The sequence below is a fragment of the Thunnus maccoyii genome, chromosome 14 (genome assembly GCF_910596095.1).
Source record: "Thunnus maccoyii chromosome 14, fThuMac1.1, whole genome shotgun sequence".
In the NCBI taxonomy this organism is placed as follows: domain Eukaryota; kingdom Metazoa; phylum Chordata; class Actinopteri; order Scombriformes; family Scombridae; genus Thunnus; species Thunnus maccoyii.
In genome coordinates this window covers 16,615,528-16,639,855 of record NC_056546.1, presented here as the reverse complement: position 1 = coordinate 16,639,855, position 24,328 = coordinate 16,615,528, and the positions used below count along the sequence as shown (strand labels likewise).

At 40.5% G+C, this 24,328-nt stretch overlaps 2 protein-coding genes across 8 annotated transcripts in view; one reads left to right on the top strand and one right to left on the bottom strand.

The window, feature by feature from the left end:
• On the top strand, nucleotides 1–23,207 carry crtac1b (cartilage acidic protein 1b). Of its 6 annotated transcripts, XM_042432726.1 has the most exons (17): nucleotides 1–1,406; nucleotides 2,320–2,459; nucleotides 2,936–3,016; nucleotides 4,594–4,784; nucleotides 5,936–6,132; nucleotides 6,498–6,634; nucleotides 9,444–9,600; nucleotides 11,930–12,064; nucleotides 12,207–12,349; nucleotides 15,487–15,623; nucleotides 17,223–17,305; nucleotides 17,593–17,693; nucleotides 17,803–17,971; nucleotides 19,467–19,612; nucleotides 20,191–20,233; nucleotides 20,347–20,490; nucleotides 20,769–23,207. In XM_042432726.1, exons 2-17 carry the CDS (start codon nucleotides 2,373–2,375, stop codon nucleotides 20,894–20,896), a joined length of 2,079 nt encoding a protein of 692 aa, XP_042288660.1. In that variant the 5' UTR covers nucleotides 1–1,406; nucleotides 2,320–2,372; the 3' UTR covers nucleotides 20,897–23,207. The 6 variants fall into 6 exon arrangements, with proteins under 6 accessions (XP_042288660.1, XP_042288659.1, XP_042288663.1 ...); XM_042432725.1 differs by having other exon boundaries at nucleotides 1–2,459; XM_042432729.1 differs by lacking the exons at nucleotides 2,320–2,459; nucleotides 2,936–3,016.
• golga7bb (golgin A7 family, member Bb) overlaps nucleotides 4,699–24,328 on the bottom strand; it is a 223,120-nt gene continuing 203,490 nt past the window's right edge. For both annotated transcript variants that reach the window (XM_042432737.1, XM_042432738.1), the window contains 3 exons: nucleotides 19,464–19,598; nucleotides 17,200–17,311; nucleotides 4,699–4,780 (listed from right to left, as the gene is read on the bottom strand). The gene's annotated coding sequence lies outside the window, so the exon portion shown is untranslated. The remainder of the gene's footprint in view (nucleotides 4,781–17,199; nucleotides 17,312–19,463; nucleotides 19,599–24,328) is intronic.

The window sequence follows — 24,328 nt, the reverse complement described above, 5'->3', positions numbered from 1 at the left end:
TTGATGTTTTATTGAGTTTTAGAATGAACAAGAACAGGCACAGACATAAAACAAGACGGGTCTACGGGGTGCAGTTCAACATCACATATACAGTGGTTATAAGACTGCAAAGCATTAAGGGTTGCTCTACTAATTTCAGAGAAAACCGGTACACAGAGCCAGAATACATCAAATTATAATGTCTCAAGACATATCTCCCTGTCTGAGAACATGTCTATGTGTCCTTAAAAAAAGGTAAAAGAATCCAAGTAAGGGTCAGTCCACACAGATGTCCAGGAGAGGGGTACAACAGATAGGCACCACAGAGAAGCGCACAAGGGGTCAAGGTCACGACTGTCCATCCGTTTCCACACAGTTCACATTGGCCTCATTTCCAGTGGGAGGAGGGTGGAGTTCATTGAACTACAAGCAACAGATCCTTACACATCAGTCTTGACATGTACTTCCCCTAATTCAACACTTACATTTATGGTGTTACACAGAAGGAAAAAAGAAGTGATGGAGTACATGCACGAGTAGGAAACTTGCATAAATTAAATTTCTTGTTAATCCCCTGCTGTGTTAAGAGGTAGTAACCATTTCATCCAATAATTAGCAAATTTATCCATATAAAGTTTCAAAGAGAAAGTCAAACTTTCCATTCTGTAAATTTCCTTTACAGTCCCTATCCACTCTAATTTTGTTGGGGGTTCTTTAATCATCCATTTCCTAGTTATGGCTTTTTTTTACTGGCTGCCAGCAGTAGGCTGGAGAAGATACTTGTCACGAAATTTAAGTTTTGCTTTGATGGTTTTTATTTAAGCCACCAACTACTTATTCCTTATTCTTATGATACATTTTGAGAAAGAAAAACAAAACAAACAAATAAAAAAAAAAAACTGTTGAACTTGTGGGCATAAGATCATTGGAAAAATTAAACGATTATTGACTATTAATTAATCAAACTGCACACTAAAACCAGTCCACGTGTGCACAAAAATACTTAGAAAAATACACAAAAAAGGAAAGAAAAAAGGCAGATATCCTAGATGTGGTCGCACATGCATGAGACAGGAGTCAGAGCATCCAAACTGAACCGATGAAGCTCCGCATGCTGATCCCGGCTGCGCCCCGCCACCATATCATAATGAACACCTGGGGACACGCCCACCCACGCGCTCTCAGCTCCGTTATTGGCCGCACGTTTAAATATTCATCAAGCTGCCCGGTGATTGGCTCAAATCTCACACAAGTGATTTCATAAAGCAAATCCTTTGGAAGTTGTGTAAAGGGAATAAGTGGGAAAAACCCTTGAGATAACTGCGGTATCCTCAGCGAAATTACCCGCCGACTGTCTCTCTCTTTCTCTCTCTCTCGCTGTCAATCGCTGGAGGATTTGTCGGGAGTTTGGGAGCGTCTCTGCATCTGTGAGTACCTGAGTTTACTTGCTGCTGCTGCTGCTGCTGCTGCTGCTGCTGCCTGTCTGGCTCTGGGTTCAGGATTAACTGTAGCGCTCCGCTGGGATTTGCTGCAGAAACAGCCGATAGAAAGTTGATCTCCGTCCTGATTTGAACGCAATAAATCACCAGTCACAAGTATTAAGACGCTTGTTCATCAGTTTTCAATCAGGTGCAGTCAGGCTGGTGATGCTGTTTTATCCTCACCTGCAATAACTGGCACGAATACTTCACACACAAAGTGGATTCCCTAAAAATAAGTGATTGCCAATGAGCAGATAGTAAAAGAGGAGATGACCGCAGTTACTTATTGCAACAATTATCCTTTTTTGAAATTATTGTTAGCGTTACAAACTATACTCGTCCTTTTTTTATGAATTGCGTTCTGCTTTTGTGCTCTGAATATTTTGTGCATTTAAAGTTAGAGTTGTAATTAGTTGCATTTAGAGTTGTGCATTTAAATTCTTCTTTGAAAAATACAAAAAGAGTAGACTGATTGATTGGTAGTCAGACAACCACTTTTATTATACATCATTAATTTAATAAGGCATGTAGTATGTATCATATAGGGGGACTTGTGTGTCACTTAAAAAACAGCTATCCAAATGATCTTCATTATAAAGTTTCCCCCATTAAGTATAAAATGTTTTTTGTCACTTTTTTTGTGAAGCACACAAGGTTTTATAGTCAGCGGTTGTATTGTGTGTCTCTGTTGAGATGAGGTGTTTTACAGTCTGATATTCACTGTGTTAAATGATGGATGAATTGGTGCTAAACATTAAAGGTAATTGCTGATTGCTCAGAGTGAATATTAAGTGTAATTCAATGGGAGTAGCACAGCACTTTGTGTGTGTGTGTGTGTGTGTGTGTGTGTGTTCTGCAGTGGGGGTGTCCTTCACAGGGAAGAGCTCCTGGAAGCGTGTTTTGAAACTGAAGATGTTGCTGGCTCTTTGTCGCAGTGTTATCAGGATCAGAGCTGGGCTTGAACGCTCCAGAAAGCACATGCTGATGTTGCACGCTGTGGTAATGGCCTCTTAATGCCAACATAAATAACCAAATGGAAAACATTTCTCTGCCTCACACAACAAAAAATTTCCAGGGCTATTTCATGGTCTTTGACTGTTTTACTACAAACGATATTATTTGATGCCTCCTCCTATTATAGTGGGGCAGATTGTTGTTGACCCTGCAGATGCTATTCTAAAAAACCCCCCAATGAGTGCTGCAATTTGTGACAGTTTTGTAATGTCTCGCGCCTGGAAAGATCACATTGTAACTTTACTTGGGGTGTCTTGTTTCTGGAGTTTTATTGCAGTGAATCTGGGGCAAGTGTACTGTATGTCCTTGACTGGATAATATAGTAGCCCACCATTTTATCATATAGCGCTCCCCAATGGTTTGAAGCACTCATCTGTCCTTTGTCTACCTTTCTCTTCTATCAGGTTATTACTTTGTAGGGTTGAATTATTGGGGATCCTTTACTTTTTCTATGTTTTCAGGACGGACTGGTGCAGTACTGCTGTCTTATATTTTATCCTCATTTGTATGGGCTTTACAGTTCAGCCGCACACCATGTAAAAGTAAGTTTTGTCCTCTAAAACTGTATTTAAAACTGACTCCCTAAGTGTGTCTTCACATAAAAAGATATTCCTAGAGATTATACCCTTTTCCAACTCACTTTTCTTTTTACTTTTGTTCATTTCAAGTTTCCTTTTCCTATCTACCAAAGAGTATATGAGCAAGTCTGTAAAGCTGCCTTCTGTGGTCTGGAACTGCTCCGCTCATTTGTCATTACATCCTGCTCTAACGGGGAGAAACTGCCTAATCTTGAGCCCCTAGTGTTGTTAATTAACCCTTCTTGCTAACAGCCACAGTCTACATCGCTACCAGCTTTCCAAACAGCGTTATCACCGCGCTGCCTGCCAGGGGAGCTAACATCAGCCCCGGCTATATTTCTGCAGGTGTCAGTGGAGGTGCTTCCTTTCTCTGCTGCTGTGCTTTTGAGAGTATTACTCAAACAGCAATGCGGTTTTTATCTTAAATTGAATTGTTGAAAGAGATGTTAAAGAGCCATACATCACCTGGACACTCAGCAGAAAGGCAGAATCTGCAGCAGTGTGGAAGCGGAGATGGGAATGGCTCAGTGGCATTACAGATGGAATGAGTACTATGACGAAGGCTGCGTTCATAAATCCACCGGCTGAGCAAATCAAGTTGTCAGCTTGTAAACGCCATTAAGTGTGTGTGTGTGTGTGTGTTTAAAGTTTTTCAGTGCTGTTAGTGATGAGTGTTTTATTTCAGCCTTAAAGAGGTGACCTTCCTCTTTCCTTTCTTCTCTCAGGGTTGTGTCTCTTCTCTCCTCACAGTTTGAGCATCAGAAGCCCTGCCTCCACCTGCCTGCACTTCACAAGTCGATTGGATCAATTCCTTTGTGTTCACCTTTTATCTACTGACCACTAAAAGAACGATTCTACATCACACAGTCCTTTCATCCAAAAAAAGCTTTTTCAATTTAGGGTTGGTCACTGTCCCAGAGGAAACAGCTCCTCAGGTCTGTTATATCGAGTCATATTGGTTTCCCCCCTGTGTTCACTTGGCCTTTGGCTAACGCCCTGCTCCATGTATGGATTTTCTGTCCTGTAATTCCTCAGCCTGTCTGCATGTGATGGGTTGTTCAGATCTAACCCTGCAGAACGCTGATGATTGCGGTGGTATATCTTCATCTTTATGTCTGAGTATAGCAGAAATCTCTGCCAATGATCCGTTGATGTTTGGCTCACAATGGATTCGGAGAATTAGCAACACGGGCATGTGTTGCAGCTTGCAAATGTATGACTTATAGTTTTTATTTGATTCTCATTTGCCTGAAGTGCCGGGACAAATGTGTGCTGTAATTCAGCTGAAGGATATTGTGTGTGAAACTGTCGGTGTGGTAGAGTGTGTGCTTTTCTGCAGTTGCATTGTTCTACTTTTTAGTTCAAACTAAAGTCATTGCTGCACTTTTGCTGCGCATGTGAATTTTGAAATTTGAGAAAGAAAAGGCGGTTAACTTTGAAGCACTAATACAAGTTAGTTGCAGTACTAGTACAAGATGCAAATGAGATATACAGCATTATATACAGTATTGCTGTTGCAAACGGTGTGTTTTTCCCTTTAGGTGAGGATGTTGTTGTGGTTGGTTTTGTTCCTGCCCGCGCTCTCCTCGGCTCAGCGATCAGAGCCCATGTTCTCAGCTATAACCAAGACCGTCCTTCCTCCCGACTACGACAACAACCCCAGTCAGCTCAACTACGGCGTGGCTGTCACTGATGTGGACGGGGACGGAGACCTGGAGATGTTTGTAGCTGGGTGAGAAAGGGAGAGAAAGACGGGGGAGACAGGTTGTGTAAAAATCCTACAGCGTTAAACAAAGTTAGAATCATTTCAGCTTTGTGAATTGCTCCTAAATCCACAATGTCCCCTTTACTGTCCTCACAGTGTTACAATCACTGTTTAATTTTTCCATTACACATAATTAACTGATGAGTGATATCTAACTCTAAATTGGAAACTAAAATAAAAACTGCGCTGTCATTTTTCTGAACTAAAGGTTGAAGACAAAGGCAAAAGTCTTAAAGACGAGTGACGGTAAGGGTGCCCCGAGGCTCACTCAACTGATGAAAATGGATGTGATTGGATAGAGCGCCATTGATGGGAACAGTTTGGCAAGCCTGCCTCTATCCAATGAAGCAGCAATGAATTTCTCAATGCTTAACAGAATATAGATGGACGTAAATGACCCTGCTTCATAAATGTCATTTCGCTAAGACATCCTTTTCGGCAGGTATATTGGACAAGAGGGCATCAAGAAACCTCACAGAGGATGTGATTTCATTGAGGATTAGAAGAACCTTATCATGTAGAGTTTTAGTTTATATAACGGTGAAGTTGTTGACCTTCAGCTCTAAAGTAAAGCATGTTAAAATTATTATTATTTGAATTCCTGTTATACTATTATTGAGGTGGCTTACACACACGATGCATGTGAGACAAGTCATCACTGTGGTCCAAATATTTTGTATTTTAACAGAGACTTCATTCATAATTAGATTGTATGGCACTCAGGTTAACAGACAGACAAGAGAGGAGTGTTTGAAGTGTTGATAGATCTGATTTTATGTCCTTTTTATGGCATTTTCTCTGCGTCACTCTCACTTTCATCGTCAGACTGTATAGAAAGAATCAAATAGAGTTTCAAAGGGTTTTGTACCGTATATCCAAACGTGCAACATTCAAATGATTTTTGATTACTAAAAATTAAGCTGTTGCTCCTGTTTTGCAGTTCATATACAAATGCAGCGACATAAACATTGTTTTCAGGATTTTTAGGCAGCATCACCAGTTACTACTCATGAACTGTAAAACAAAAAAATAGCACTGCATAACCTAGGCTTCAAAGATCCTTCTGACAGTCTTATATAATAGAGATGTATCTGCTTGATTTTGCTCCCCACTGACAGCTACAACGGCCCAAACCTGGTGCTGAAGTACGACAAGCAGAGGAGGAGGCTCGTCAACATAGCTGTTGACAACCGCAGCTCCCCGTTTTACGCCCTGAGAGACCGTCAAGGCAACGCCATCGGAGTGACAGCGTGTGACATCGACGGAGATGGTCGGGAGGAGATTTATGTCCTTAACACCAATAACGCCTTCTCTGGTACAGTACAAGCTGGACACACACACACACACACACACTCAGACACACACACGCAGGGGTTACACCTCTTTTCTCGCACAGAGACAGTGAATCAGTATGCAGATATTAAGCTTATCTCATCTTCATCAGATAACAGATAGGCTTTGTGCTGCTATTAATCAATCTGAGAGCTACAGAGCGCACACTGCCAAAACCGCTACACCTCACCTCTATCATTTTTACAAAAAACTCCTGTATCACATTTCTCACTTTCAGCCGCAGAAGCCCGCTCCACTGTTTCCTGTCACCCACGGTTCTTGTGGTTGCATAATACCTCTCTTCTCTCCTCGCAATCTTTGCCTCTCCTGAACTCTCTCTGCATCAAGGTCGGGCTACGTATTCTGACAAGCTGTTTAAGTTCCGTAATGGACGCTTTGAAGATCTGCTGAATGATGACATTAACGAACACAGAGATGTAGCCAACCGTATGGCTGGGCGCTCAGTGGCCTGTGTGGACAGAAAGGTACTACACACAGGCGCACGTACACTACAGTATATGTATATCCACACGCACAAACTCCCCAGAGTGTCTTGTGCGTACATGCATGGGTGCTTCTGTTTGTTTACCAGTGATAACTCATGCCCTGCCTACGCCGCCCTTCTCAGCATGTGCTATGACAGTTCATTTGGGGGAATGGTGTGCCATTTTCTCTCTTCTGTCCATCGCACCAGTGTAATTACAGAAGCCAGGGCTCGTTTGTTTTATAGAACAGCATACGAGGGGAGGAGTGATGACTGCACACTACTGCTTTTCTGCCAGTAGCATTTTCTCTCTTTCTCTTTCAGTCCCTTTTCCATTGTTTTCTTCCACCTTTTCCACCTCCTTTACTCTGGTTTTTTTCTCTCACTGACTGATTCACCTGCACTCTTTCTTTGTCTCTTATCTCACACACACGCATGCTGTTCTCACTTCCAATCAGGGTACAGGGATAAAGAAGGTAATAGTGGGGCGAGGACAGTAGGGATTTACAATGGATTTTTTTTTTAAAACCACAGTCCCATCTCAGTGAGCACTGATAGGTTGTGCAGCTGCCAAACCGATTGGAAAGATATCTACTTTTAATGGCATAATACTTTCAGAGCAAGCCAAAACCCTGATGTGTATTCTTCCATGGTAGCTCCAGTGGAGAAAGTGAATACATTTTCCTATTACTGAACAAGTTTTACTAGAACACATTCGGAGCAACAACAGAAGCCAGAACTGGATCGGTATGTTGTTAAATCGGTGACGTAACTAATGTGTTTGGTCTTGTTTACTCATAAATAAAGTGTTATCACTTTAAAAGAGGGATAATTAGTCATCCAACCTTTTCTCCTATTCTCCTTGAAAGCGACGTCCCATAAGTCTTACACAAACTGATGAAGGTGACATATTGAGAGGTCTCACATTGAAGTGATAGATAGGTTCGCCTTGCACTGGCAGGCAGCCTGGAGATTTCAGAAAAAAAGTGGATCTCAGAGGGTTTAGAGACTAATTGAAATACCTGTGATGAAAGAGAAAATACACAATTTCTTAAAAAATGAAAGAAATCATGATGGCTACTAGCATTTCTTCTATTCAGCCCTTCTCAGTGATAGCTGATGTAAAGGGCATGCAGTAGTATATCCCTGCATGCACTTTGCAGGCATACACGTCACACTACTCGCAGCGCCAATTCCACTGACAGAAATTAGCCTTGGGTGAAGACTTATTGAAAAATCGTTGACTTTTAAGTTTGTTAAGTAACTGCCAGTGGCCTTCAGTTCTTTTTTTTATTGTAGTTCAGTCTCATTTTGTCAAGTACTGAGTGTGTGTGCGTGTGTGTGTGTGTGTACCCACTCCTCCCACCTCGGCGAGCAATAACGTGATGCTTGATGACATTTACATCAACCGGTCTCATTTACGTTTCACGTGTTGTATAAATATAGTAAGGTTAACACAAATGGTGAAACGGCGTGTATGTGTGTCCCTTTGCATGTGTTATTATGTGGTATTGATTGAAATATGTTGGGCCTGGTAGGAGAGCTCATTGAAATCAAGTGTGTAGTCTATTAGCGTGGTTCCGTCTGTGAGTTTGTGTCTGCAGGGACTCTGACTGATAATGGAGTGTGAAATTAATCTCCAAAGGGAGGCAGAGGAAGGAGTAGGGGGAGAGGCTGAGGAAGAGGGGGTAAAGGGTAGGAAACAGGGTAAGGGGAGATAAAGGAGAAAGAAACTGTTTGATTAGGAAAAGGTGAAACTATGATATAGCTTTACTGCTTTTCAAACACTACTACAAATACATAAATGAACATCATGGCTGCACTAGGTGACATGTTCCTTCATTATGATGAACATGAGCACTATAGTTTGAGCCAATCCTAAATATATCATCCTGAATCTGCAGCTGAAATAGTCCCCAACAAATACACTATTTACTTGTGTTTGAGTAACATTTACTACAGTGCCCAGCTGTTTTAGGAAATGATTTATCCTTTCAAAATGAAAAAAATACACATTTTTATATCTTCAGTAAGAACATATGTGGCTTAGAGCCACAGACTGAGAAAGTCAGAAAGTACTAAGAGGCGCATTGACACATTGTTGGTTTTGGTCTTTTCATGACATTTAAAAAGAATATAAAATATCACCAGCCTAATCCTTTAAAGGATCAGTTCACCTAAATGACAAAAAACATATTTCCTCAGTTATTTGGTCTTATGTGTCCATATTTTGATATATCTGCTTCTGTGATTTCTGCCTCCAGTCCAATACAATGGAGATGAATAAAATGTTGTTTATGGTGCTAACAACACTGGAAAAATTACATAAAAAAGAAAAACAGCAATTTGTTTTTCCATAAACAATGTGGCCTGTTTACACAGTTTTCATGGGGACTATTTCTTTGGTTGAAAATAGTTCCAATGAAATCTATTGACACTGACATCTGTGGATTATACAGAGCAACAAAGAAATTGTTTCTGGACAGAAATGTTGCTGCTGAATTCTTTAAACGCTATTTTTTTCCAATTCTGTGAACACCACAAATGAAATTGTCATCATACATCATAAACTGTCCTCCATTGTGTTGGGGTGGCAGCAGAAATCTCAGAAACAAATATCTCAAAACAAGGGCAAGACATGGCTAGATACCACTGACTCAGTGAGAAAGTGCTTTTTTGTAATTTGGGTGAATAGATTATTGAAAAGTTTTTTCTGAATCATGAAATGTTTTGTCAACTCTAGATGTGTTTCTGGTTTCTTACGACTCTACTTTTATAAAGTGTAATAACAAATGTAATTGTTCCCCCAGGGTACAGGCCGTTATGCTATCTACATAGCTAACTATGCCAGTGGCAACGTGGGTGACCACGCACTCATAGAAATGGATGAGACTGCGAGCGACCTCTCACAAGGCGTCATTGCCCTCTCCAATGTGGCAGAACAGGCCGGAGTCAACAAGTTCACTGGTAGGTGTGAGTGGCTTTTTATTTGTGAAGAAATTACTCTGTGTGTGTGTGTGTGTGTGTGTGTGTGTGTGTGTGTGGGTGGGTGATGCAGACGATCGCTTTATGATCACCCCGCACTACTGGTTCCCCAGTCTGATTTACACAGACATCTGCAGGGGAGCATGTGCTTGTTGTACCCACAGAGTCTGAAATATAGGACTCTAGTAAAGGAGAGGGTAAGAGAGACGGGAGGTGAGTAAGAGAGAGTTGGAGTGGTGCCAGGCAAGAAAAAAAAAAGAGAAAGCGAAAGAAAGAAAGAGAGTGCGATGAGTGTTAGCGTGAGAGAAGAAAGAGAGTGTTAGTGGGCTCTTTTGGCTCTGTCAGCTGTTTACTCCAGTCAAAGTCACAGGGAAGAGAAGGGGAAGGGCGACGCACACATACATCAGACCAGCTCAACGGTCCAGAGATGGCATCTATCACAGCCTACCATGGTTCCCCCAGACTCCGTGATATGGAGTCCAAGTATGCGGATGCCACTATAGCTCTGTGTTCTTTGTGTACAACTAGCCCTCACAGTCAGTCTGTGAAGAGTTTATGAGAGAAAGTGCAACAGAAACTGTGTTTTCTGCAGAATTTAAATGGTTTAACATTGACAGGAAGCTGTTATTTTGCAGATTTGTCTTAAAATTGGTTCTGACTAACTCAGTGATTTGTTGGTATGAGGATTTAAATGTGCAAAAAAGAAATGAGCTGGACAGCACTGATGGAGTGGCCTATTTTAGTTGAGAAAGAACACAAATAAATCTATCTTCAATCCACAACATCCTCTTTTTAAGGAGTTTTACATTTTCCTCTCTAGTAAGAGATACAAGCCTCTCAAAATGATGTGACATGTCATTTTTTATGTATTCCACACACATTTAATTCAAATAAACCCCACACAGCCTTGGACCTTAACTTATGCTTATTCACAGCCATTTTTTTTCCACATTGACCTTCTACTGTAATTTCTTTTGTGTCTATAGTATTCACCCTTTTAATGCCTTTTACTGTCTTATGTTTAATGTGTTTTCATTGGGTTTTTTTTTTAAGCTGTTCTGCTGCAAAAATAATTTCTTCTTGTGGGGAAAAAAAGATTGAAGACTGAAGTTGCCATTTAAATGCTTTTGAAACTGAATAGATGACCTTGAAATTGATTTTCATTTTACTTCAAAAATAGCCCTGAAATTCCTCAACATGCCTCAGCGCCTTTCCTTGCTCGAATAAACATTTCACATTTTTATAGAAAAAACATGCGATACCTGATTTGGTACTGAAGAAAAAGAACAACAATAAATGACAATATGAGCAGTTTCACCATGATTTGTTGTGTCTTTGATAAGAGAGACAATCATGAGTAAAAAAAAAAAAAAAGCTCTATGATGCTTTATTGTAACCAGTCATTGAAAAGTCCTTGATGTTGTCCAAGTAAGCTTTGGTAATGGGTGATAACTTTGTATTTGAGTGTAGCAAAATCAATCTTCATCATCCTCCAACATGCAGGATGTCATCTGATCCACCAGGGGGGCAGAGTGAGCCGGGGCCAGAACTGCTGTGAGTGATAAACGGTAGATGGCTTTGTCATCAAACCGCCGTTAATCAGAGCAGAGGGACAGTCAGTAAAGTTGTATATCTAATGGTTACACATCTCTGGAGAGACATTAGAGGTTTATGGCTGTAGGGGGCGAGTGATATTTGTCTGGGCTGATGGAGCGGCCCAGTAAATCATGAGCGAGTCCTGACTCACAGCACTGATTCTGCATACTGGAAGGGCAATCAAAGCCCTTTCAACTCCATAATTAGACTCCACTGGTTTTAGATAAGACACTTCAGCGAGACACTTCACTTTATAGAATGTCATTGGAAAATCCTGAGATGATCTTGAGTGTGTACTGAAAAGGCAAAAAGAGCTTTTCATAAGGTGAAAATTACTGTTAGCTTTTGGTTAATGCAAAAGATTCTCAGTACGTTTTGCGCCTTTGCGTTTATGTGTTTGTGTTTTAGGTGTGTTTATCTGTGTGTGCGTGTGTGTGTGTGTGTGTGTGTGTGTAGCCCATCAGCATCAGTGTCTGTGTCAGCAGAAAGACCTGCTCTGCTCAGAGGAAATGGCCTGGAAAGTCAGTAAATGATCTCTTGCTGTTCACTTTTGTCATGGAGCCTGATCTCTCTCCTTGTATTCTCCCTGTTGTTTCACCTATCCTGCTTCATTTTCTCTTTACAAATTTTTTCGGTTCACCCTCTTTTTAGCACCCTAATTTTCTTTTATTACTGACTCTCGTCTATATTCGTCCCTGTTTCTCTTTTTGTACAGGAGGGCGAGGGGTTGTAGTGGGGCCCATTGTAAGCCAAACCTTTTCGGATGTGTTTTGCGACAACGAGTATGGTCCCAACTTCCTCTTCAGGAACAACGGAGATGGAACCTTCACTGATGTGGCGCAGCAGGCTGGTAAGAGGAAGATATACAATTTCATAGCAGATCATAGCTTTGTAGATCAGTTCATTCTAGACGTATTATGTGAATCTTGTGTAGCAACAATACACATAGGAGGCTTTATTGCATACAAAAATGTATTAATATGTCATTTTAGGAGTGGAGGACCCCATGCAGCATGGCAGAGGTGTGGCTCTCGCGGACTTCAACCGTGACGGCAAGACAGACATTGTGTACGGCAACTGGAACGGACCTCATCGCCTGTACATGCAGCTGAACAACCGCAAGCAGAGGTTCAAGGTGGGTCAGCCTGAAGGTGCTTCCTAGGTCTCGTTAGCAATACTACATGCACACAAACACCAACAGTTATCACACAAACCTGTTGCAGTTATATCAGCTTTAACGTCTCAATAAGCTTTGTTTGTACGACGTGTTGTCTGACCACATCTAAAGGAAAAAGCGTTTGATCCGAATGACTGCTCTCGAAGGCATCCGTGACTTGCTTTTACTCGTGGAAAGTGACAGAAGCAGTTGTGTAAAAACTGAAGTAAGAAAGCTTGAGAAAGAAGTTCAAACACTGCCATCTTTCATGCACACACACACACCTGGCCAACTGCTGTGTGAGGTGGGTGTGACTGGGATTTTCTGTTTCGGAAAGTCACATAAATTCCACTCGAATTCCATCGGAAAGGAGGTTTTAGACACTGTTATTGTTTTGACGAGGACTTTGTTTGACGCATGCTGAGCTTTTAGACAGTCTACTCACCTAAATTGCAAATCCCCCCCCCTCCCCCCAAATACGGCTGTCAACAGTTAAGATATGAACTATTTCTTGTGTTTAAAGGTGGATCTGTATAACTAGCACTGATGGATAAAGTACAGTCTTTGTCACTAATGATTCCTCCATCACATTATCAGGTAAAGCCACTGATGGAGGAGAGTTTGAGTCAAACGTTGTGCTTCTCTCTTTTTCTCCCTCTGATCAGAATCAATGTGTAATGAACAAGCAGCACAATAACAGCAAATCTCACCTCGAACACACAGGGTTATCAATGCTAATGGATGGATAGTGAATTAGCACTGGCTCAATTTGGGATTTAGTGGAATTTAAAGACAGCCTTGTGGTTGATTTATTCAGCGATCATATAGACAACTGCTGTGAGACCAGCCAGCGTTGTGCACGAGTTTGTGTAGTGCGGTAAACTGCGGCAGGGACAGAAACGGGCTCCGCTGCGTGTAAATCTGCAGAGGTTTCGCGCTCGGTGATCTATCTGTCAGCACCTGTGACCGCATCCTTTACCAAAGAGATAAACGTCACAGGAGACATCTTTATAGGGGTCAAATAAGGGGTTAATGTGTGATGCTTAGCCCAGAGACAGTTCCATCAGCATCTCACACACACACACACGATATGCTCACACACACATAGAGAAGACAAATTGAATTAGCTGTTCAATGTTTTTTTTAAACCAAGATTGTTAAATCACAAGCCCACAACACATTTAAGACCCCTTTCCCCCCACACACAAGCTGACACTCCCACTAGCCGTGTTGACCTTTGGCATGCATAATGAAGCTGTTGTATCACTCCAGTAAACCGCTAATTAAATTGGGCTGAAACAGCAGCTTGCCTGGGTAGTGGAAAGTGCCGATTAGGTCTGTTTGTGCTTTAATTAAAATCTATGGCCGGGGTTTTCTTCGCAATAGGTTTAACACACACACACACACACACACACACACACACACACACGCACAAAAAAGTCCCCCAAAAAACACTCACACATACTTTTATATTTAAATAGAAAGAATTACTGAAGTAAGAGCAGGAGTCCTTTTGTAATAAATGAATATTCCAACAAATCAGATTTCTGCCATAAAAATACGAGTCAAGTACTATATTTCAAATACACACTTAAAAAACAAATACTTATAATATTTACAAAATATTTAAAAATCCTTGTAGTAATAATTACAAGGATTTTTTAAAATAATATTTATATATATATATATATTTTTTAATTTTTAATAATGCTACTTAAGTTGTGTATTTGTTACTCTCTAGTTTAAGATACATTATATCAAATTATGTACCAAATATACCTTTTCTCCCTTCTTTCTCTGCAAATCTCATGTTTCCGTGCTTCATATTTGTTTTTGTGAGACTCACTTTCTTTCTCTGTATGGCACATCCATCCATCCACCTAATAATGTAGTGAATGTAAAACTCTCCCTCATGGCCTCAGTTGGCCATCCCCTCTCCTTCACCTGAGAAGCAGAAGGTCACTGTGGGCAGCCCCTCCTCTCGCGGCTTTATGAGCCTTATAATTAAAACAGGGAGTAAATACTGGAGGGAGTGAAGGGCTGCTCTATAACTCTTTCCAGACTTATCACCGTGTCACTGAAGCGGGGAGATATCCGTTACTTTCTCGTGCTAAAACTCCTCTGCTGAGAAGACTTTTTTTGGGGGGGTGTGGGAGAGCTGCAGTCTATTTTTCTGATGCCAGAGGATGTAAAAATACTTTTGCTCTTATCTTTAGGCTTTAGATGAAACTCTTATCCAGAGTGATGTACAGTGAGGGAGTGAGCAGGTGACATATCAGTGTCTGACTCAAGGACTAGACACTTATTATTGATGATTATTGATGGACATGTGTGTTGTGGATATTGAACTAGTGACCTTCATGTTATGGAATAGTCTTTGTAGCATCTGGCTGAGCTCACACTACCTGTCCACTTAGCTTACACATTACAGGATGTGGAGCAATAAAGCTGAAATAAAAACAGGTTCTAGAAAAATTGATGTTAAAATCTTCAAAATTCTTACTTTGACAACATTTGAGGCTCTGTGTATGACATTGCCATTGTAAAATTTACCACTGTGGTGCTCTTGAGCAAGGCGCTTAACCACCCTGACTACCCAGAGAAGCTGCTCAGTGACAGACAGACCAGAAAAAACTTTATCAACCACATCTTTCCGATTAAAAACAAAGCAAGTTTTTAGAAAGGCAAATCAAAGCTTTCATGAGTATAAAGAATAACAAAAAAAGACAAAATGCTTATGAAAGTGTGGGATTATTACTAAATAACCCCTAAATCTATCCCTAATGCACAACGAGACAATAACAAATAAAGTAAAATATGTTGAATTTGCATTTATAAATAAAAAATGAAAAACAAAAAGAGGCATACATAAGTTTATGTTTGGTGTAAATTACATGTCTGAACATAGCAATAGTGATGATAATCTCTTGAACTTGTATGAGTGAATCACTTCTGTGAGAAGAATTTGTCATAACTGCTCCTGAATCTGCTGCAAATCAGCTTTATTCTGAGTATTTTTCCACGGAGAAATATTCCTGCGTGTGTCGGCTTCTGTACGTGTGTGTAGTTTGTGTGTTTCTCACTGATGTACTAGTGTGTTTTGCTTTTTTTCTCAGGACATAGCATCCCAGAAGTTTTCTATGCCATCCCCAGTTCGCACTGTTATCGCTGCAGATTTTGACAATGACAACGAGTTGGAGGTCTTCTTCAATAACATCGCCTACAGGGGCCCCTCCGCTAACAGACTGTTTAGGTACTCATTCACTCACACATACATGCACACATGCCGTACGAGTATGATAGTAAGTTTTAATAGCACATTGATGATGAGCTTAATGGACTACTCATGTGTCGTGATTTAATATTCTGAAACTGGGCTTGGAGGCTGAGAAGAATTTTAAATTCCCAGCCAAGGATACTTATCGAGTCTGGCATCCCGCCTCCTCCTCCACACATGAATGAATCTTTCATTAAGACAGTATTAGGTCTCTTTTTGGCGCACGGTTTGGCTTCCTCTATAGATAATATTAATGAACTCAGCTCTCAAAATGCAATACATGATACATATCAATTGTTCGAACTTAACAGTAGAATAAACTCATCCTGTCTGAATAAAAATCTGATCTGGCATATTTTTCTGAACAGGATGCAGAAGTCATGATGAATGTTGCCATGAGCTGGTGGGTCAATTCATACTGAATATCAATAATCAGTTTAGGCCCCAGAGATTTCCTGGATGAGAATATTCCTGCACGCCAGGTTATTGAAGGAAAATTTTTCTGGGCACAATGATGGTCTGACAGGAATCACTGCTCTGGAGCCCGTGGCTCTGCCTTTGTCTGGTATGAAGATGAATCAGCTAATTTAACTCTGCTCTCTGGCACCGAAAATACAAGCTCAAACTATTGTGCCAAAGCTCATTAATTCAATACAACTAATCAATATTTAGCTGAGTTGAGAGGTTTAACAGCTAAGATCAGCACATTAGTGCACTGTGAAATAAAAATAATACTTAAAGAAAGTTTGATATTGAAAAGCTTTATCACTACAGGTATGGTGGTCACTGTTTTATTATGGGTGATTCTTTCCAAACAGTGATACACAAAGCGTAAATAGTGAAAAAAGATTGTTTGCTATTTCTGTATGTCATGTTAATTTGTATAGAGTGTAATCAAAAACAACAAATGTAGACCAAAGTGCTTTACAGAGAGATCAGAGAAAACATAAAAATTATAATAAAAATCAATAAGTAAATATGATTAGAGCTGCAACAATTAGTTGATTACTTGATTAGTCGATAGCAATTTATTTTGATCAAATAATGATTTCAGTCATCTTTTAAAGCGAAACTGCCAAAAATTTGCTCATTGCAGCTTTCTCGAATCTGAGAATTTTAAGCTTTTCTGTGTCGTACAGTACACTGAATATCTTTGGGTTTTGGATTGTTGACCAGACAAAACAAGGCATTTGAAGACGTTACCTTAGGCTCTAAGAAATTATGACGGGCATTTTTCTCTATTTTCTGACATTTTATAGACAGAAAGATTAATTGATAATGAAACCCTAAATTAACTTGAAAAAATAAAAAAGTAAAGCCCTAAATAAAAATAAAAAGTATTATGTATTTGTGTGTGTGTGTGTGTGTACATTTTGTTTAGGTTTTGGGTGTGCGGGCTATGTGAGTTATCTACGGTGTATATAGCATCTATAATTGAAAAAAAAAATAGTATTTATACTGATTCTGAATGCTATGTTAGATTAAATTGCAGTTCTAAATATTTATAGTGGCTGTGTTATTAATAAAAGTTTTACAGACATGTATTAAGTACCTGCTGTGTTGCTGCTCTGGCAGGGTGAGCAGGAGAGAGCATGGAGACCCCCAGATAGAAGAGCTGAACATTGGGGAGGCATCAGAGCCAGAGGGACGAGGAACTGGTGAGTCTGGAAGAACATGAATCAGCATGAATGATCACACAAGACAACAGAACCAACAAGCCTGAAATAAAGCTGCTATTCCTACATGGTCCCATTGGGTGGCAGCAGAGCTCCACTAGGGATTTAAGTCTCCCTAGGTGCTTCATAACAGGAAAAAGACTTGTTCCACATAATTAGGTCTGACTGTTGAAACATTATGTCCACATTTCCCTGCATCAGGATAATTAATGTAATATAGGCTGTTTCCTGAAGTGTTTAGTTGCATCATTACTGTGATGGATCTCCAGGAGCTGTAGCCACAGACTTTGATGGTGATGGGCGTCTGGAACTGCTGGTGTCTCACGGTGAAAGTGCAGCGCAGCCGCTTTCTGTCTACAAAGTCAACCAGGTGAGTGTTTGTGAGACTCATTTTGAAAGCCTCAGAATCAGTATGACACTCAGTAAGTAGTGCAATCTTATCTCAAACCCCTCCTTCTCTCACTCGGCCTGTGTCTTAGGGCACCACTAACTCATGGCTGCGTGTGATTCCCCGGACCAAGTTTGGTGCTTTTGCCAGAGGAGCGAAAGTGGTGGTGTACACCAAAAAGACTGGTCCACACACACGCATCATTGATGGCGGCTCCGGGTACCTGTGTGAGATGGAGCCTGTCGCACACTTTGGCCTCGGTAAGTCTGTCTTAACAGACAGAGGAACTGTTAGAGGCATCAAATGTATCACTTCATAGTTATGGGATATCTCTCCAATCACATGGGCTCTCTTTATTTATTAATCGGCTGATTATTTTTATGATTAATTGGCTAACTGTCAGAAAATGGTAACAATTGCTCAACATTTTTCAAGAGCTCAAAGTGATGTTTTATCTGATCAATGGTAAAAAAATTCAAAGTTACGATATAAAACATAGAAATGACTAGTGAATGTTTCGGCTTGATACTTAAACAACTGATTCTTCTTGATTTAGTTTCTGTTGATTAACTAATAAATGAATCAGCCTATTGTTTCAGCATTTCTCTCTGCTGCAGCAGGGTAGAGGGTAGACAGATACTGAGACAGACAGAAAGACAAATGGACAGAATGAGCAATACCGAGAGTAACGGTGAGAAAGAAAATACAAGCTCCATGTGGAAAGCATTGCTTTAATACTTCCAGCCTGATTGGGCACCCATGGGAGAGTAAGTTGTCTGTGGGAGGGAGCTGGGTGGACGAAAGGGGAGAGCTGGGGGACAGGTGCTGCTGCTGGAAGCCGGCCTGGTTTATGAGGAACTGGCTCCTTGTCTCCGACTGCCCCCCCAAGACAGTCAGCTGGGGGCCATCCAGGTCTAGTAGCCCACCCACTATTGCTCCCTGAGCCTGTTCATTATCAGGACTGTCCAAGCACAGATCAGCTCTGGAGGCCCTCTGTTGTAATGCCTGATTACTTAGAACATACTCTAATAGCAAACTCTCCACACCGTCAGGGCTTCAGAACAGACCTCCACACTTCATTGTCCTGGCAGATGTGAGATACACTCCCCATCACTAAATGACAGGGAGCAAAACAGGTGAAATATTCTTTGGCTCTCAGGCAGCACACCTGCTGAGTAGATCGCTGTCTGGCAAGGTAACTCAAGATCTGTTTACATTAGAAATGCCACTTTAATTAAGGGCTGCAGAGGCTCTCCGGAGCGGGGCTTTCTCTATGCCTGATTAAAATAGTTAATGGAGAGAGAAGAGAAAAGTGGCACTCTGTGTCTGGTAACACTTTTCTTTAACTCCCCCTGTTTTGCATTTATAAGCAGTATATAAACAGTTATTAAACATTTATAACACACTATAATGGAGTTGTATGCAGATGTAACTCATCTTGTGGGCATCCTTATCTTGGTGATACTATATAAATAGATAATGAATCATAATTAAATAAGTAATCATAGGAGATATTAGAATTGTTGGCAAATACTGTACATTAAACACAATGTCCTTATATCTGCTTACATCTACATTATAGTGTGCTATAAACCATTTACTAAATGTATCATGTGTATTATGTGTATTAATGTATTATGTATTATTATATTAGTGCATTGCCCTGTATGAGCCTTCAAGAATCACCATCACCATCAGTCAGACATGTGAATGTTTTTTTTGAGTGTGCTGTGTTTGTGCTGTATGTCTGACCAGGTAAGGATGTGGCCACCAACGTCGAGGTGTACTGGCCAGACGGCCGCTCAGTTGCCCGACCCCTGGAGCCATCAGAGATCAACTCTGTGCTGGAAATCCATTATCCAAGAGACGAGGAGGAGGTCACTCCCACTGTGGAAATAGAGGTACAGCAGTATTTCACAGTGATCCTAAAACAGCTAAAACATTCTTATACTCTGTAGAAAATTCTTAACTGGTATGTGCAGGATTTGAACATTTGCACAACATAGGCCGCATCATTTATTATCATCAATAAAGATGTTACGGAATAGCTTCAGTGCATCCTTGACAAGGATTCTCCAAATTTCTTGGATTGTACAAGAAGAATGAACACCATTCTTCTAAAAGATATCCCCTCATTTGGTGTTTTGATGATGGTGGTGAGACACCTTCTCTAATGTGTCAGTAAAAAGTCTTCTAAAGGTGAACAGTTGTGTTGAGATCTGGTGGCTGTGGAGGCCACAGCATATGATTTACACCAGTTTTTCAAACCGTTCACCAATCATCCCAGGAGAGACTTCTCTCATTAGGTTAGAAACATTTCACACAGAATAAGGTGATCGCTCAGAATAATTTTGTATTGATTCTTACTACCTATATTGTTATTGTTGTTTCCCTGCACATTAATCAGATTTTTCTTTTATTTGTCACCCATCCGTATAAATCAAATAGTGGATTTAATTAATTTTATTGTGTCTTGCAGTGTGGTCATGGGTTTGCCCTCAATGAAAATGGCCGCTGCACTGGTAAGTGGAAAAGATTTATGTTGACAACTTTATTTTTGTCTCCTTGTTTCAAAATCCTTAAAATCCTTAAAAAAATGTCTTTTCCCTCCCTCGCCTCCCTACCTGTCCTTCAGATAAAGATGAGTGTACCCAGTTTCCCTCTGTGTGCCCCTCTGACCGTCCCATCTGCACCAACACATATGGCAGCTATAAGTGCCGCGCCAAGAGGAGATGCAACCAGGGCTTTGAGCCCAACAATGATGGGTCAGCCTGTGTGGGTGAGTGGTCCTGGCAGAGTCAGGGTAGACTTAGCTGGATTACCAAGATCAGGAGAACAAAGGAAGCACTGCCAGAGAACGAGATGCCTTAAGCTGCCTTAATTACTCTGGTTTTGAATAAAGGCTTAGAGGTGCTAACATTCCTCTGACCGTGTCCCCTCTCTGCACCCCGCTGTCTTGCATGACTGACTCCCCCATGTGAATGAGCTCTCTTTCAGCCATAAAGACAAAGATGTTTGCTAACTTTTTCCTGCCCTCTGTTTCGCCTCTCTCTGCAGCCCAGGTGGCTTACTTTGGGGGAACGCGGTCATCTGGGGAACGCAAATGGTCGGGCCTATCCTTCTGGCTGCTGTCCGTCTCTGTGCTACCACTTGTCTCTTCCCATCTCCAGACTGGACTACTGTAGCTGCCGCTCTCCTCTCCCCTTCCTGACTCTCCACTGATGAACGGGGATGTACAGAAACTCTCGGAGCAAACTTTTCACTGAAACGTCATCTCTTCCTCCTCTTCTTCCTAGAAAAAACTCTCTATGGATCTGTGCTATCTTTTTCCATCAATTATTTACAATCTTGCCCACTCCTTACCGCTACTATGTGTCACCTCTTGGCTCCCAGCCACCTCTGGACTATAAAAAAACTCACAGGGAGCATGCTCGCTGGGAGCTACGGGGTTCAGAACTAACCATATCACACCCGCAGAACTGCAGCGTATAAACCTCTGCACATACAGCAGACAGATCTACTGGCTCCACAGACCACATTCATTAGAGACACGCTGAGGCCCCATCTGTATCTCCACAATGCCGCTATGTTAATCCTTACAATGCCACACTCATTCTTATTATGAGCTTACTGGGATGCTGAGGAACACCAGGTCTCCAAGCTTTAGGTTTCGTGTGTGTGTGTTGCGTCCAAAGAGGCAGTCGGGTAGAGGAACATATGACAGACCATCTGTCTCCGATGGTAGGTTACATTTCGTTACCGATGAATAATACAACAGCACAGTGAAGAAGATAAACACAAGTGTATGTTTGTGTGTGAGCACAAGAGGAGGCAGGAGCAAATGTAGTTTTAAGTACAGTAGCTGGAAGGTGTACTTAAATCCAACTACATTTACCATAGTTTTAAAATGTAGAGCTGCAAGATGTAAATATTAAATGAGCCTTCCTGTTGAGATAATGTTAATTTATTATTTATTTCCCATCTTCCAGTCTTAATGAAATAAAGTTTAGGTAACAAGAACAAAAAGACAGAAGGAAGAAGATTTTTTCATAATTTTCCTGAAATTAAATTATGTTCTTTAAAAACACCTCAAACAAAACTCACCAGTCAATTTAATGAAGCTCTTGTGATTTTCTTTATGTTTTACAATATACTCATCATGAAGGCCTCAGTATATACCAGTTTAAATGTACAAATTTAAAGTTTTGAAGCACAGGAGCTGGGAAGTATACTTGAATCCATCATAATTTATTTAACAAATTTGAAATCATTTACAAATATATTACAATGGTGGCGATGTTCTTTATTTATGTTTACACATCACATGAAAAGACCAAAATCAACAATGCATTAGTCAGTCGTTCAATGCTGTCTAACTTCCCTACCCTGTCTGTGGCACTGAAGTCATGAATCTTTAAAAATGCATTTTAAATTAATTTCATAATAAATAATTTCCTAAAACATCTGGGGCACTGTAGTTTTAGTTGATGTTGCTCAAAAAGTAGTAAATTATGTTTTTGTTGGGGACAATTTTAGCTATGGATTTGATCTGCCAGTATGTGGGATAGACTCAAAATAAACTACAGTGTGGCTCACTGATGTGTTTTTAATGGCTTTTAGTAAATAATGGACGTCTATGGCACTACAGTATATCAGACATCACTTAGGCCTACTATACATAGGCTTAATATGTTGTTGGCTTTGTTTTTTTCATTTCATTTATTGACAATAAGAACAATGTAGATGACCACCAGCTCACAATTTTTAACTGTTAATATTAATCTTAACTTAGTTTTTACTGCACATTCTTATTTAAATGAAATAAAGCTCCAAGAAAAAAGACATGAAGACAAAAGAAAAGAGATGAGGACATTTTTGGGTCTGTGCTTTTCATAAAATTAAAAAAAAAAGAACTCTGTAAGGTGAGCTCATGAATAAAAGAACGCCGGAGTCTTTAACAAACGCTGTTTACTTCAACAGGCTAACAGGAAATCAAAACATAGGTCTCAGTAGCGGCATAGTATTGTATATTAAGTAGTAGCGATCTTGACTCTCTAGCTCTCTATACACAGTGTCTCAACTAGTACTTGCTTTACAGGGGACCTATTATGCTTTTTCCTATTTTCAGACATATATATAATGTCACAATGTCGAATGTTCATGTTGAAAGTGGCCAAAGTGTCAACTAATGAGGCAAACATTTGGAAAAGTTATCCCTGTGAGCAAAAAGCACTGGCTTCAGACTGCTCTGAACGCTCAGTTTCTCACAATTTTTTCTACTTTCAGCCCAAGCTGACATCGACTCGTGATGGATCGCTTTACATGGTCATCTGCTCCACGTGCAGCGCATGAGTTCACTGTTTTGGTCCACTAACATTATGGCGTTTTTCCATTGCTTTGGGGGTAGTCACACCAAGCCATGACTTCGTTGAACTGGCATGCTGTGAGTGTTTTTCCATTACACGGCATGGCAAAGTAAAATAAGTACTTTACCTGTTGGAGGTGTGCTAGTTATCTGCAGCTCTACATCAAACATCATCATCACTGTGGCTGTTTCTGCTTGTACTATTCCTCCCTGCATTATTTCTAAATGATGCGCTGAACAAATAGCTCCAAGTATGTCCATATATTGTTGTTTCTACTGGTTCTTAGCGCCGCTAACAAAGCTCTGCTAATTTGGTGAGGAACACATTTCACTTCCTGTTAATTTTTCACAATAAAAGTCTCTAAAAGCTTTTAATTTGAAGCAGTGAAACAGTAAATGTTGGGTTTGCATCAGCAGTAACAATGCTGATATGTAAAGCTGGCCAATCAGAACTGAGTGGGCTAATTGGGAGGGGGGCCTTAAAGAGACAGGAGCTAAAATGGCCTGTTAGAGGCTGAACTGAGGGGCTGCATAAAGGACCAGTATAAGATAAATATGGAGTTTTTGAACTGTGAATCATGCAAAGATACTAAAAAAATTTAGAGCTGGAAATGAGCACAATTGGTCCTCTTTAAAGAAGAAGAAGACACTTTATTTGTCATTGTAGTCATACAATGAAATTATGTTTGGTAACTCTCAGAGACCAGCAGCAATAGAAAAAAAAGATTAAAACAAGATAAGATATAGACAAGATAATAAAAAATGTATAACTAAGAGCACAAAGCTGCTGCGCCTGCATGCACTGCTATCAATTTATGACAGTGCCACCGAGTGGTATAAAGTAGCGGACATATAAATGATGAAATTCAACATCTCTCTCTCTCTTTAAAAGATTACACTTTCAAATACAATAAATGCCAGCAGTATCATAATAAGTATAATCCTTCTACAATAAGGTAAGACTGTAGTTGTCCTATGGCACTAAACACAAATAAAACAGCTGTTTGTGAGAGGGGCAATAATTGACATGGGCGTGTAGCAGTCTAAATGTGTGACGAGTCTTGTCCAGCCACAGAGGGAAAGTGGACGAGGTGAGAGGCACTCCAAATTTTTCCATCACTCAGTACAAAAAGAGTTTGGGCATATTCTCTTTCTCACAGTTGCTGGGGGGTGTGCTTCAGGGACATGATGGGCCTTCCTTATCCTCACTTTCTCTCCTGGTCGAAAAGAAAGTGTGCGTGCACCACGTTTA